The sequence below is a fragment of the Oncorhynchus tshawytscha genome, linkage group LG03 (genome assembly GCF_018296145.1).
Source record: "Oncorhynchus tshawytscha isolate Ot180627B linkage group LG03, Otsh_v2.0, whole genome shotgun sequence".
NCBI classification, from domain to species: Eukaryota; Metazoa; Chordata; class Actinopteri; order Salmoniformes; family Salmonidae; genus Oncorhynchus; species Oncorhynchus tshawytscha.
This window is the reverse complement of record NC_056431.1, coordinates 16,620,580-16,635,610: the sequence shown is the minus strand read 5'-3', so window position 1 is coordinate 16,635,610 and position 15,031 is coordinate 16,620,580. Positions and strand designations below refer to the sequence as shown.

Here is a 15,031-nt window from a genome sequence, read left to right as displayed (position 1 = left end):
TTCCCCCCATGTCTTTGTGTGGGATTGTTTATTGTAAGTGCTTGTGCACGTGTTTATTGGTGGGCGACGGGATTTTGTACCCAATATATTGTTATTTTTATGGCGTTGGTTTTGTTATTAAACTGCTCCGGCTATTACCAAGTTCTGCTCTCCTGCGTCTGACTTCCCTGCCACCGGTTACGCACCCCTTACACTTTAGTGTAATCAGGGACTATTCTAAGAAATAAAAATAAAATAATTTTTTAAATCTTTTTTAAACGGTACTATTTTAAATAAATATGAAAACTGATCATTAAAAAAATTAAGAGTAAAAATGTTTTACATATACACATTCAAAGACCCATTTTACTTGGAAATAAGTATTAATAACTAAATAGAACAATAACTGTGTAAAGTCAGAGCAGAGCTGTATGCCCCTTTAAAACAGTATCTTAGTTACTGTATACATTTTTAAAAAAATACAACTTTCAGTCTTCTTCGTGAGTTTGTAAACACAATAGGCTTTCTTCTGGTCCAGTCATACAAGAACAAGCTAATAAATTATTGAGGTACCTGAGTGTTCTGAAAAATAGTCACCTGAGGCTTGTTAGGTAATGTTAATCAGTACAAGGAAAATGAGAATACCATGGCTGAAACCATCAATCTGTTCTCTCTGGTGAGATTCTAGGGAGGAATATCAATTTTCGAACTGTTGATGAAGCCTCGTCCTCCGACGAAGTAAGCAGCCTTTCCCTCATTTCGTGCTTTCTTGAATGTTGGCCATAACTTGTTCCTTCTTTCTATGTCCTCCGGGCTGAGATGCTCGGCGAAACGCAGACTATGACTCTGAAGGAACGCCTTCTTCCTAGCAGCTTTCCAGATAGCATCCCTGTATAATCTGTTCTTGGTCTTGAATCGTTTTGCTGTTCCTTCTTGCCGAGACGATGCACAACATTGATGGTATCACCAACTTCGTTCTTCTCTGCAGGCATAACTTCTTGGCAGATGCGGATAGCCTCTCGTCGCACATCTTCATTCTCCACCTCTGGCAAGCCATAGTCTCAGGTTCCATCTTCTTGTGTATTGTTCCAGATCAGTGAGACGTCTATGGTAGACATTGTTATTCTGTTCCACCTTTAACACACGTTTTTAACTTTAGCCACTCTCATTTTCCCGTCCTTGATTACACCACATGCAAACTCTACAGTCTTTTTCAAGCCTTCGATAACCATGGTGTTCGCACCTACCATTTTCTCAATGGCGTCAGACCTGGAGTTCATGAGTAAGGAGAGGGTAGCCACGATGTCAGAGTCCATGTTTGGTTTTTTGGAGGGTGAAGGTTTGTACGGAGTAACCGGTAAAGACGGGAACTAGTCATCTTCAACAGTATTCAAAAGCATGAGATTATCCATAGGGCAAGCGTAGTTATGGCAGTCAATACATTTTTTAATGGATTCCTTCAATGCTCTGAATAATCAATCTTCAGGTCGGCTATTTAATTACCATAAAGCAAAAACAGTATTGTTCCCATTTAATAAATATAAAGTAAAGCACATAAAATAGGACACCAGCAACCACTAAAATTAGGATAGCAAGTTCTGTGAAGAGTATACATTTGGACCACAATGTCATGCTTAAGATAAGGATATGTTTGGATTGTACACACTGTTTATCTCTTAACCGAATGAGGGCCAAAGGACATTTTTAAGTACACGCAAAAGATATGACAGTTTGCTTACAGTGCAAAATGAGTCTCTCAGCATTCAGTTATGGGAGCTGCAAACTACATTGAGCACAGATGCCAGTCAGAAACTAGCTAGGCAGTTTCACAAACATGTTAATGTACACACGAGTAAGGTAGTTAGTCAAAAACATAATCCATCGGTGTAGGCTCACTTTCAAGGAGTGTGTGTGTGGTGTACACTAAGACTTGCTTAAAGAATGCATAGCCAAAACAATATATTCATATCTGTTGTGTTTTTCCAGCTACAATCTAACAACCTTCATCCTTCCCACAGGATGTACTAACTCACTCCTCGGAGTTCAAAGTTAGAAACCTTTTCCATACAAACATTAAGAAGTGGTACTTAAATAGAAAAGTCAAAAATGTTTAACCCATTTTGAAGACCATTCCACCAAATCCCAGATTAAACCTTGTTTGCACCACAGCACCAAAAAAGAGTAAGGCAATGGTTAGGCATTGAATGCACCCAAAGGGGTCTGGTTGATAACCAATGTGGTAATGGGGCAGCATATTGGACTGCCCCAGCATATTCCTCCCATTGTCCATAATGAAGGCAAGGAGCTTTGAAGAGCTCTATAAAGCAAATGGAATGCAGTCAAACTAGTTCATCAACACTGTCTACATCTCATCGGCGTGGGCTGGTTTGGTGGGATCAAGGCTTGTGCTCCCTTTTCCTGTTGCTGACACCAGGCCCAGAGGTTCAGTCTGCCCGTCAACCAGAGTCGAGCTGTTCCCTGGTTGGCTCTCCTCCAGGGCCACACCCTCAATGTCAGTGATTTCGGGACTTTCTATTGGTTGCTTTAGTATTCTGGAAGCATCCGGGGGATCTGATTGACTGAGGTCACGGGAAACGGGTAGGGAATCTGGCTGAATGATATGGTTATCCACATCCTCAGCAGCTTGCAAGGATGAAGCAGGATCTGTGAGGATGTTTCTGGAGATAACTGAAACGTTAAAGAAGAGGGAAGGCTATTTAACTTTCATAGTTTTCATAAGAGAAATAAACCATGATTAATTCCTAAATGGATAACTAACCCCCTTTTGGTGTATAGTCCTCTTCTATGGATGAGGAGCCCCAGTTGAAGGGGCTGTAACTTGGGAAGATGATGAGGCCCAGAGAGAAGAGGATAATCTGATGGGAAACAACAGACACACGTTCAATTCACTTTTTTTAAGATCACCCTGAAAGTACACAAAGGCATGGAGGTCTCACCATGACGCAGGTGCTCGTCTGTGCTGCTTTAGTGACCGTCTGCTTGATCAGTGACTGTAGTCTGCGCAGCTGAGCCAGGAGAGACCTGTGCATGGAGATATTATAAAAAGACCATAACTAACAAGACACACACATCATCATTGAGCATCATCAGTGCAAAAAGGTGATAGCCAATTTACTTACATGTTGTGTTTCTCCAGCTGTTCCACGGTCCTCTGCAGCTCTTTGTTTTGCGCTGAGCAAGCCGCTGCCCTGAGACACAGAAAATACCTAGGGTCACTGACAGAAAAGCATTCCTACTGTCCAACAGTGTCGGCCCATTGGGGAGAGTCAACAATAACTCAGTGGCAGAATAGAACATAAGGACCCATTGTCAGAACTTCCTACTGCACATGCCTCGCTGTTGTAACACAAATGAAAATGCTAAGGAAATGCAAGTGACTTGTTTATAGAGGTTATCCACCATGAACTACAAAGTGGGTCCAATTTTCATGGAGCCAAATAGAAGCCTCAGGCCTCACCTGCTCTCAAGCCCATCCACATAGTCCTTCTTCCTGCGACGGCTGTCTTGGGCTGACTGTTTGTTGCGTATTTTGCGTCTCACTTTTTTCAGAATCCGTTCCTCAGCCTAGAAGGGAATTCAGTCCAGTACATTAGGGATGCAATTCAACTCAGAGCTAAACAATTTCAGTCAATTTCAGTCAAATCATATAAAATATACAACAAAGTCATTTGTCATGTCAAAGTTGTTATGCAAAAGTAATGTAATCCAAGTGCATGCAGGGGAGTAATGGATTTGGGTACATTGAATAGTGGAACATCTACCGTGCGTGTGTGTCTGACCTTGGTAAGGGGCAGGTTGTTGGGCAGAGAGATCCCCTCTTGGTTCAGCAGTTTCTGCTCCTCCTCAGTCAGCGTGAGATCAGGGTAAAGCTGATCAGGAGAAGAGGGTATTGTGTTTATAATCCTCACCGCCATAATCCCATAGAGAGACACTTGAACAACCACCTGGGGTCTCAGACTAACTATCCCCTCCCCCACTATCTTCATATTGTGCCTATCTTGTCCATTCATTAGGGACTGAGGCCTATGGATTTCACCACATCTTTACAATACATTTGCAGGCCTCAATTATAAGTAAGCAGGAAAGATTGTCACTGTTTACATCTAATTAGATGGTAAAAACATTCCCTATTCATTTGGGATTGAGCCCTGCAACTTTGTCCTAATGCATATGGCGGGATCTTCACAACAGATGCCATTGAATATGGACTTATCTTGGCATTAGACCACTTTTGTGGTGTGAAAATATCTGAAAATTCTGATTTTTGAGTCAACTTGCCCCTTTTAGGTCTCACCAGTGGGCTGTCTGGACTGGTGGGGCCTGAGGTGGAAGCAGAGTGGGTAGAAAGGTGACCATGATCAAATCTCCCAGCGGATACTTGAGGTAACTCGTTGACAATACAGGACTCCGAGATCAACATCTGAGAACGCCACTCATCTGACATAGGAAAAGAGAGTAAACTCCCACCCAACACACATGGACTCACACACACACACACATATGCACGTGCGCAAGCGTACACACACACACACACACACACCGAGTTCTATGGAAATGACATCGACACTATGCTGCTCTGGCTCCGTCTTGATGTTGGCCAGGGTGCTGATGTCATAGACCACCTGATAGATGGTTGTGGGGGCCTGAGAGGGGTCCACCATGGCAGCTAGAGGGCTCTCGGAGCAAGGTTCCTCAGAGATGCCACTGTCGCTCTCTGAGGAGGTCTCCACTGGGGCTCTGGTAGGGAAGACATCATTTGGGTTGATGGCATAAAGCACATCCTCTGGCTCGCTGTCGTTTAGACCCTGTAACAAATGAAGAGGAATTAGGTAATACTTTAAGCAAATGGTATAATACATTATTACATGTTAATAATGTGTTAAGAAATAAAGTTGAGTAAATATAGCCCCAGATCTTTGCAAATTTGCTCACTATATTGTACAACTAGTTATAATGGGAAACATTCCGCACACTTTGGGGGTCTACCGTGCATTCATCCAGGGTTTTTTCAGAGCCAGCATAGATGACATCAGAGCAAGAAAATGGCCCTTCCAGTCCCCAACTCTCCTCTGTCATACTGTCCTCCTTGTGTCCGAAAAACAGCTCTCCATTCTCTACATCCATGTCCTAGAAGAAACAAAACAGCAGTTAGAAGTACTACAAAATATTTAGCAATTCAGTTCACTTTTGTGTACTTCTCTTATTGCACTGTCAATGTTACAACTCTTTGTTATTAAAGTATTTGTAACTCATATCTATGTTGTTGTAAATTAAGATTTATAAAGCATGAAGAACGTGTGGCAACTGCTCATTGAGCTGTTAAAGGGTGGAGCTATATATATTATTACTGTTTAATCAGTGGGAGTCATTTCGCAAGCGGATATCAGCATCCTGGTACACGCACGCACGCGCACACAGTTGCATTAAAAACTGATAGGCTTTCTCAATAGCAATTGTACCCCTCATAAAATCACAACCATTAGACTTTTTTGACCTCAAATGTAATATGTAGACCTACAAGTTAGGCTAGCAGAAATAATAATATCACGTGACCCACACCAGTATTCTTTAATAAACTATAGTCTGTCTATACGTATGTTTTCTATATTGTAGGCTATTGTCGGCATATTTCTGCCAAGTGTTAAGATAATGATCTCAAACTATTAAATTACGGAACTTGAATAAAGTTGATCCATTAAAATTCAACATTCGTAAACGATTGCCTTATTGGTTCGAATTAGATGTTGAGTTTGACACTATACCTCGGTCATGTGTAGGATTCCCTTCCCTGTCAAGCAGGATAAATAAACAAGAGTTACATTGTACTCCCCGACTATAGCCTCATGTCACCACAAACAACTTACTTGTCTGCTGCTGTTTTCAGAAGCGATGTTGTTCAGAATATATATGTAGGTCTACTTCAAGAGCATTACAACAATAGTAGGCCCAACCAGAGGAGAAAAATGCAGACGCGTAGTATTTAAAGATCAACCAGTGTAAAACGCATTTCTCCCAAAAATCCAGCTGGCAATTCTTATGTCAATCATCCCGTAGGGCGAATAACCATACTAACACGGCGGATGTGCGTCGCCTAAGCGCAACCTGTTGGCTCTAAAATCAGTAACTGATAGAGTATATGGATTTTTCTCTGTTTCTTACTTATGCCATAATGCAAAAACATGTCTCTTTTATAAATCAGTACATTTACACCGACGTTGTGCAGTTCATAATCGTCAAATAACCCCGAAGTCCCTCCCACTTTACGCATTTGATTGGCTAGGGCAATTTACCAATAAAAAAACAGAAGAGGGTGTGAATACTTTGGAGGCAAAATGTAGCAGTGTGTTAGAGATGATACTGGACATACTGGAAAGGATCAGTTACAGTGTCGTATTGAGTTCTGAAGTAAGCAAAGGCCTATACTTTTGCCAACATTCTCTATTGAGGCGTTTTTGCAGTAGGACAGTTAGAGAAAAATCAGGGGATCATGGCAAAATCTAAAAGTGCGTCACACCATCTGGAGTTCTGACTTTGAACAGGTCATGGATATCTCAAAGCAGTTTTGATGGTTTGGACTACATGCCTGACACATCAATGATGGCTGGAAGAGCCTGGTCTGTTGGTGTTCCTTGCAAAAATGGATAGCAGGGTGGTGAGTCAATCTTTGTATGTGCTCACTGCTCTCTTTGCACTTATCTATTTACAATAGACACGGATCTTTTTGTCTCACTATTATTTGTAGTTGATTGACTGATCAACAATGGAAAAGGCAGCCAAATGTTGCGATCTTGAATGCAACTTCGTGAAATTGTATCATTCCCTTTACCCTGTAGGTGGCGTTAAAGTCTGTCCTGCTGGTGGATGGTGGGGAGACCATTTGGGTGCAAGCGCTGGGGGTGACTCCTAGTGTGCTTGGCCAGGGAATTACTGGTGCCATCCAGAGACATGTGACAGAGTATGCCTGCAGTCACTTTCCACAGCTCACTTGCCCGAAAACTGTGCCCAGGACACGACCCATCATCTGAAAAATGGTCTATCACCTGTTGGCCAAAGAGGTAGGCCTACATAGCTTGCATGCCAGTGTGGTTTTTATTGAGCAGGGATGTGCACAACTGCAGTCCTTGATGGCCACAGTTCTGAGGTCCAGTCATTTGACATAGAACATTCTCTAGTTGTGTTATTTATAATTATATGTATGGACATACATCATGCAATGTATCTTGAGCTGAAATAGCCTACTCTCTTCAATCACCTATTGTGTCTGTGTTAGGGAATTCTTTCTTTGTGTTGTGAGGTAGGTGACATAGGATCTTTCGTTGAGGAACTACAACAGAGACTCGACCAAAAGTACAAGGCTGAGGCCTTTAACCCAGTGTCCCTGAGCAAAGCAGGCAGAAGAAGCAGTGCTGAGCACACGTGGTTGAAAACCTCTCTGTTGTGTGGCACCATTATCAATGGCAGGGAGCCACTGAAGCTAATGGAGGCTAATCTGGAAGTGCTTCGCAGGAGGGGGCTGAACTGGGTAGCAGGCTGCCCACTCAGGCCCAATGTCTCTGCACCATACCCAGTGCCCTATTGCCCTCCATTTAAACATCAACATTTTTGATCACAGCCTTGATTCAGTCTGTGCTCTGTTCCTGGCACAGCTTAGAAACCCACTCTGATGCTTGGTACTTACAGTACCAGTCAAAAGTTTGGAAACACCTACTCATTCAAGGGTTTTTCTTTATTTTCACTATTTTCTACATTGCAGAATAATAGTGAAGACCTAAAAACGACGAAATAACACACATACGTCTCACAAAGACACGGCGGTTGGAACCAAAAATCTAACATTTGGACTCAACAGACCAAAGGACAGATTTCCACCGGTCTAATGTCCATTACTCGTGTTTCTTGGCTCAAGCAAATCTCTTCTTATTGGTGTCTTTTTAGTACTGGTTTCTTTGCAGCAATTGGACCATTAAGACCTGATTCACATAGTCTTCTCTGAACAGTTGTTGTTGAGTTGTTTTTGTTACTTGGACTCTGTGAAGCATTTCTTTTTTGGCTGCAATTTCTGAGGCTGGTAACTCTAATGAACTTATCCTTTCATCTTTCTTTCCTGTGGCAGTCCTCATGAGAGCCAGTTTCATCATAGCACTTGATGGTTTTTGCGACTGCACTTGAAGAAATTTTCAAAGTTCTTGAAATTTTCAGATCGACTGATCTTCATGTCTTAAAGTAATGATGGACTGTCGTTTCTCTTTGCTTATTTGAGCTGTACTTGCCATAATGAGCATGGTCTTTTACCAAATAGGGCTATCTTCTGTATACCCCCCTACCTTGTCACAACACAACTGACTGGCTCAAACGCATTAAGGAAAGAAATTCCACAAATTAACTTTTAACATGGCATACCTGTTAATTGAAATGCATTCCAGAGGACTACCTCATGAAGCTGGTTGAGCGACTGTGCCAAGAGTGTGCAAAGCTGGCATCAAGGCGGCTACTTTGAATAATCTAAAATATCAAATATATTTTGATTTGTTTAAAAAAAAAAGATTACATGATTCCATATGTGTTATTTCATAGTTTTGAGGTCTTCTATTTTTCTACAATGTAGAAAATAGTAAAAATAAAGAAACCTATTCATTCCAGGGGTTGTGTCCAAACTTTTGCCTGGTACTGTGTGTGCATCCCAGTATCCATCCTGGGCTAAAGCAGTTTTATTAGAACCCTTCCAGTGTCACATTCTTCAAGGATTATTGAGAGGAGCTTTTGCCGGAGACCTTTAACAATAGCTGGAGCTGGAGGAAACACAGTGTCGCTGAGCATTCATGGACATATAACACCATACATTCAAAAGCTACATGCTGAACCCCAAACCAGGCCTTTAGCTAAAATGTCAGAGAATGTATTTAATATATTCATGTCCTTTATATTGTGTTTAATGGTTTATTTGTTTTATTATGGCAACTATACACTGGATAGGATCTCCTGTATGCTATGGCAAAATAGGGCAGTTATGACTCATGCAACTCTGTTTTTTTCTTTTTAAACAAGGCAAGGTTTGCCTTTTTATGATCTCACCTCATAAGAACTGGGTTGCCGCATCAGCAATTTTTGCCTCTCAAATACAGAAAATAATTGTTGGTGATCTTTTGAAAAACACAGATGGGCCTAAATTCTAAACAATATACTATGCAATCAAGATATTTTTTATTCAATACAGGAAGTAATAACATACATTACCTAGTAAGCAAAATTTTCATACGTTGACATTACGTGCATTTCAGGTGCTGAATGAAAGTTAGGAGACATCTTATAGGGACATCAAAAATATGTCTGTAACGGATGTCAAAAAGACATTTACAGATGTGAAAAACCATGTATTTTTCTGTCATTGATTCTATGGACAAATTTCAACTGCACATACATTCTCAATGAAGCGTTCTATCACAAAAATATAGGAAAGACTGCAACAGAATATTTATTATTGTTCCCATCTGTCACATGCACTTAAGGTTAGCTTTTTCAAAAGCTTTAACTTGTGGCCATGATGTTCAAATTAGTCCAACCTCCAGAATAAATCACCACTTTAACTACAATAACATTCTTAGTAACGGTTACATATGTTTTGTTTTTTTCATGCTATGACTGTGATATGTTCTTTATCTACCTTAGTTGAATGCCCTGACTGTCAGTCTCTCTAGATATGAGCGTCTGCTGAATGACCAAATAAAAAAACTTGGAATGATGGCAGCCTTGTGAGGAAACTGAAAGAGAGAGATGCTGCTTAGAAACATGGCAAGGTGACCGGGCACAATTGCATGGTTAAACAGAATAAATATGATCCATACAGATCGATTAAGATGAGAAGTATAGGGACAAAGTGGAGGGGCAATTCAGCGGGTCTGACACAAGACGTACCTCACCCACCTGGACAAAAGGAATGCATATGTGAGGATGCTGTTCGACTACAGCTCTGCATCTCAATACCATAGTGCCCTCTATGTTCACCACAACGCTCACGGCTCTGGGACTGACCTCCTTCCTCTGCAACTGGGTCCTGGAATTCCTGACCAGGTGGTGAAGGTAGGCAACATCACCTCCTCCTCACTGATCCTCAAAAAAAGGGGCCCACATGGGTGCTTTCTCTGTCCCCTCCAGTACTCCTTTTATACCCACCACAGCGTGGCCTCACACAGTTCCAACTCCATCATCAAGTTCACTGACAACACGACAGTAGTAGGCATGATTACCAACACTAACAAGACGGCCTACAAAGACGAGGTAGGAACTCTGCCGGCATGGTGCCAGGTAAACAACCTCTCCTTCAACATCAGCAAAACAAAGGAGCTGATTGTGGACTTCAGTAGGAACGAGGCTGGGCACATCCTCATCAGAGCCACTGTGACGATGGTCCAAAACTTCAAGTTCCTCAGCTTACAAATCTCCAAGGAGTTAAAATGGTCAAACCACATGGACACTGTGGTGAAGGCACTACAGTGACTCTTCAACCTCAGGAGGCTGAAATGTGTCCTGTCCCATCACAGTTTCTACAGGAGCACCATTGAGAGCATACTGTCGGGCTGCATCCCAGCCTGGTACGGCAACTCTACTGCCGCTGACCGCAAGGCTCTACAGGGAGTGGTACGCTCAGCCAGTATGATTAAGTTTAAACATCACATTAGAGTATGGCAGTTTAGTACAGTGGAGCACAGTACGGCATGGTACAGGACAGTCAAGTTTTATTCAGTAGAGTAAAAGTAGAGTATAGTTTAGTAGAGTATATTAGAGTAAAGTAGGGTACAATACAGAGCCCTATTAAAAAAAGTTATATCCAAAAGACATCAATGTCTGTAAACTCTTAATGGGAAGTGTTGGCCTACACTCGTTCACTACAGTACTTCCCACAAATCTAAGGAGGAGATTCCAGCATTTTGTTAAGGCTACTCATGTTTCATGGTCATTGCTGCCATCCCATTTCTGACACCAGTTTAGTGAACAACATACTCAGTTCTTGGTGTGAAAGACAAACACCCTACCGGAAGTCTATATGTGGCCAAATCAACTCCAGCCTGGACCTGACCAAATCTAAACCAATCATAGACGTCTGTTGACGTTGAAATCAAGGCCAGTCCGGACCGCAGCAAAAAAAAAAAAAAAAAAAAAAAAATCACTGCTCCACACAGGACCAGAAAAGAATAAGTCCAAATTACATTGCCTGACTGTGTAACGGTTTTCTTCCACTGAAGGAGAGGAGGACCAAAATGCAGCGTGGTTAGAGTTCAACAAGTTTAATCAAGACCATACACGAGAACACTACAAAATACCAAATGTAAAAACCAAAACAGTCCTATCTGGTGCAATGACACAAAGACAGAAGACAATCACCCACAAAATACCCAAAGAACATGCCTGCCTAAATATGGTTCCCAATCAGAGACAACGACAGACAGCTGCCTCTAATTGAGAAACAATCTAGGCAACCATAGATATACTAAAAACTACCTAGAAAGGAAACAGCCCCATAAACATACAAAACCCCTACACCAGACAAAACACATAAATCCCCCATGTCACACCCTGACCTAACCAAAATAATAAAGAAAACAAAGATAACTAAGGCCAGGGCGTGCATGCTTAGCGGGTATGTATCCAACTAGATTAGAGAATGCTGCAGAGGTGTGGTACTGGTACTCATGACATTGTCATATTTTGCACATTTACTGGACTGATACAAAGTCTAGAGATGGCTCATGATGTCCTCTCAATCCTTCATCTGTTGCAATTGTGTGCGATTTAATGAGTGATACAATGTACAGTATCTTGTCTCAAAAGTCCACAAATGAATAGACCGCGAATGTAAGAAGTTGCTCCGAAACAACTGATAAATGATCTGTTTAGCGGACCCCCAATCTTGAGATGAACTATCGACAGCTAAAACGCAGATCTGACTTGAGATCAGATTTCACTGAGCGTTGATGAAACAGTGATATGCCCCTCCCTCGAGGTCGTCCCAGCCTCATTCTGATCAGCTGACTCATCACTTCCCATACGGAGTGCAATTTTTTGGAATAGCAGTAATGTAATTTTGCTGCCTTTTTCACACTTCTTATTAAGTCTGTGCCAATACAAGCTGCTCACCAAGGCTGTCCTTTTATGAGATAATACGATAGAAGGTAATACATTATTTATAGCTTGCGATTTGTAATGTGAGAGATGCCATAGGCAGAAAGCTATACGTTTAGTCAAATTGTTGAAAACCTTTGATGGAATAGCTAGTTAAAACTTTCTAACCAGCTATAAATGATATTATCACAGGCCCAGTAAAGCATTGTAATGTTATCTGATGTTAGATCACTCACATGCTTTCTATGCACCCCTTTCCTACACTAACTTTACATTCCAGATCCTTTCACATACTGTATCTGGGAATTCATATGATTTGTTTGCAAAGATCCTAGAGCAGATGTTACAATGTGACATTTTCACAGATGTCTCTCACCCTAAACCTTGGGCACTATGAAAATGTATGCAATAAATGTAAAACTGTGTTTATTTGTATTGACTTGATTTGAATGTAGGCAAATGTTCCTCAAACTTCTCTGGTGTAGGTGGACTCCCCTCCCCATTCGACTGTAAGCCAATGGAGGGTGTCTGAGAGCTACACTTTGCTGTTTCACTCAGACTTGAGAGAGAAGCAGGTTGTGCAGACATGGCTCTCAGAAAAGGATCTTCTTCTGTTGCCCTCTCCGGGTGGTCATCTGAAGTGCAGATGAACCCAGCTGATGTCCCTGGCCTGGAGGTAAAGCTGGGAGCATTGGTTGTGCTTTTCTCCATCACACTGGTTGTGGCTTCGCCCCTTTGTGCTTAGTCAGGGGGGCAGGGAGGTGCAATGTAGACCCAGGTAAGTGGCACTTTAGATCAAAATTCATTTAGAGAATGTGACTTAAAGGTAAAGCCATTTGTATTAAATCACTTTTTGACAGCACCCCTTTTCAATTGAATAGAACCTTCCTTACATATTTTCCCATTGTAAAAGTGCCCAGAAAGTTACTTTTTGGACCTGAATGCCAAAATAGTCAAAAGATAAAAGTCCTCAAAGTTGACCTATTTTGCATACACACCATACCATGAGACATACATCTCTTCATCACTGGAAAATATAAACAGTTGAGATTTATATATTTAAAAGCTTATGAACAGGGTTTTAATATTATTTCATAATTTCTTTAAAAATATGTTTTTTGAATTAAAAAAAACTTTTTTTCTTAAATGTCAATTACACACAATGTTGACTTGTATGGGAATATCAGTTGTTTAATATTACACTGTCAATTCTCCATAGGAAACATATTGAAATCATAGAAATATAGATCATAGAATATACATGACCATTTAAGTTGACATTCGACAATGGGTGGACCAGCGGCAATTTTCTGTTAGTAATTAGAGGCAAAAATGTCAATTCAATTAAAATGTCAATGGTGTACCAGCTAAATTGGAGAGGTCTGAAGGGATAGGTCCATTTTATGAATTATATTTATATGATTAAAATGACACCCACCCTGTATTCAAGAGCATGTTGTCTCAAGATACTCCCACCACTCCCATGGTAGGGAGGAACTAGGGGGAGAGGATTCCCACTTTCATGTGGACTTTAATTCCACCTCTGCCATCTGGGCCTTCATTCTAGTATTTTCTTTATCTCTGCACTCAGTGTTCGAGGGCCTGGCTGTGGGGTTACAGGAGGACAGTCAAGAGGTGCTGGAGATCTGTATTGCTCTACTCCTCCACAAGAGCATCATCTCTTTCAGTCTAGCCCTAAAGCTGGCCCAGGGCAAGCTGCGGCGGGCAGCTGTGGTAGGTTGCCTCCTGCTCTTTGCTCTCATGTCCCCGTTGGGCATTGCCGTCACCAAGACCAAGTCGTCCCCCCAGCACCAGCTGGCCAGGTCCACCTTAGAAGGCCTGGCGTCTGGCACCTTTATGTATATCACCTTCATGGAGATCCTGCTCCATGAGCTAAGCTCCCTGCAGAAACCCAAGGTGGCCATGATTCTCACTGGTTTCGCAGTGGTCACTGGAGTGCTGTTCATCAAAATGTAAATATTCGGTAGATCAATCCTTAGGGTCTGATTCTTTGAAAAACTGACAACCCTTCTGGGATATAATACAAAAACAAATTCCCTTTTGCGCCGTGAGAATGCAATTTGGACTGATAAGCATTAAACAATGTTTACAGCATGAGACCAAAAGATACTCAACTGTCTCATTAATTCAAACATATTTCCTTAAGGTGCAGGGAGAATGCTGGTTACACTGGAAACTTTTGATTCAGTAGAGGTCATTTAGTTTTATTATGTAGATGAATGTTATTCATTCAGATTTTTTTTGAAAGGGATATATGCTAATCCTGCCATGCTTTTAAATTATCATCATATAACATTTTCTATTTTAGATATTTGAACATTTTAATGTATCTATATTTTTTACATAAACAATGACATACATCACAAACAGCTTTCTGTATACCGTGATGATGTGGTCAGAATTACAGAATTAAAAAAGGAAATATTAGCACTTTGAGTAATGTATAACTCCTGGATTGATATTATAGCAATCCTAATGTTGTTCTGGCTGTGAAATCTGACTAGCAGTGTCCTGAATTGTACACAGAATATTTGTTTGTTCAGTAGTATGACTGCCTAGCCCCTGCATAAACATAATAAGAGCATATACAGCTGGCTATTACTTTAAATCCTTAAAAAGCTAAATGGAGTGTTTGCTCTTTGTCAGAGCATTACATTGAGATTAACATATAGGCCCTTATTTCACTGCCATGTGGTGAGAAAGCTTTGAGATATAGTCCTCTATTATCTTGTAAAACTCGAGTTTGAATAATTGAAATGGCTGCTCTTGTTTTTATGTTCACTTTTAAACCAGGACTTGTTTATCTGTACCTGGTTGACTGATTAAAAGTAATCTGAAATAATTTTCAACATGTTGCCTAGTTATTTTTCCCCTGGAGAGTGATAGGATTTGT

At 41.1% G+C, this 15,031-nt stretch overlaps 2 protein-coding genes and 1 long non-coding RNA gene across 5 annotated transcripts; 2 read left to right on the top strand and 1 right to left on the bottom strand.

Annotated features, from left to right (window-relative positions):
• Window positions 1–1,495: 1,495 nt before the first annotated feature.
• LOC112228681 (cyclic AMP-responsive element-binding protein 3-like protein 4) lies at window positions 1,496–6,240 on the bottom strand. 3 transcript variants are annotated; one of them, XM_024394220.2, is made up of 10 exons: window positions 5,865–6,240; window positions 4,972–5,127; window positions 4,541–4,805; window positions 4,295–4,437; window positions 3,762–3,869; window positions 3,458–3,564; window positions 3,120–3,188; window positions 2,937–3,021; window positions 2,759–2,855; window positions 1,496–2,667 (listed from the first exon to the last, which is right to left on the bottom strand). In XM_024394220.2, the coding sequence occupies exons 2-10, from the start codon at window positions 5,122–5,124 to the stop codon at window positions 2,342–2,344; spliced, it is 1,353 nt and encodes a 450-aa protein (XP_024249988.1). In that variant the 5' UTR covers window positions 5,125–5,127; window positions 5,865–6,240; the 3' UTR covers window positions 1,496–2,341. The 3 variants fall into 3 exon arrangements, with proteins under 3 accessions (XP_024249988.1, XP_024250004.1, XP_024249996.1); XM_024394236.2 differs by having other exon boundaries at window positions 3,780–3,869; XM_024394228.2 differs by having other exon boundaries at window positions 4,987–5,127.
• A 72-nt stretch (window positions 6,241–6,312) lies between these two features.
• Window positions 6,313–8,152, top strand: LOC112228674. The gene is made up of 3 exons (XR_002950083.2): window positions 6,313–6,652; window positions 6,834–7,055; window positions 7,271–8,152. It is a non-coding gene; the product is annotated as an uncharacterized LOC112228674 (long non-coding RNA).
• A 5,396-nt stretch (window positions 8,153–13,548) lies between these two features.
• Window positions 13,549–14,987, top strand: LOC112244680 (zinc transporter ZIP1; the record flags this gene model as incomplete). Its single annotated transcript, XM_024412411.2, has 1 exon — window positions 13,549–14,987. A coding segment is annotated over one exon (546 nt), but the record flags the coding sequence as incomplete, so codon positions are not given.
• Between the last annotated feature and the right edge of the window lie 44 nt (window positions 14,988–15,031).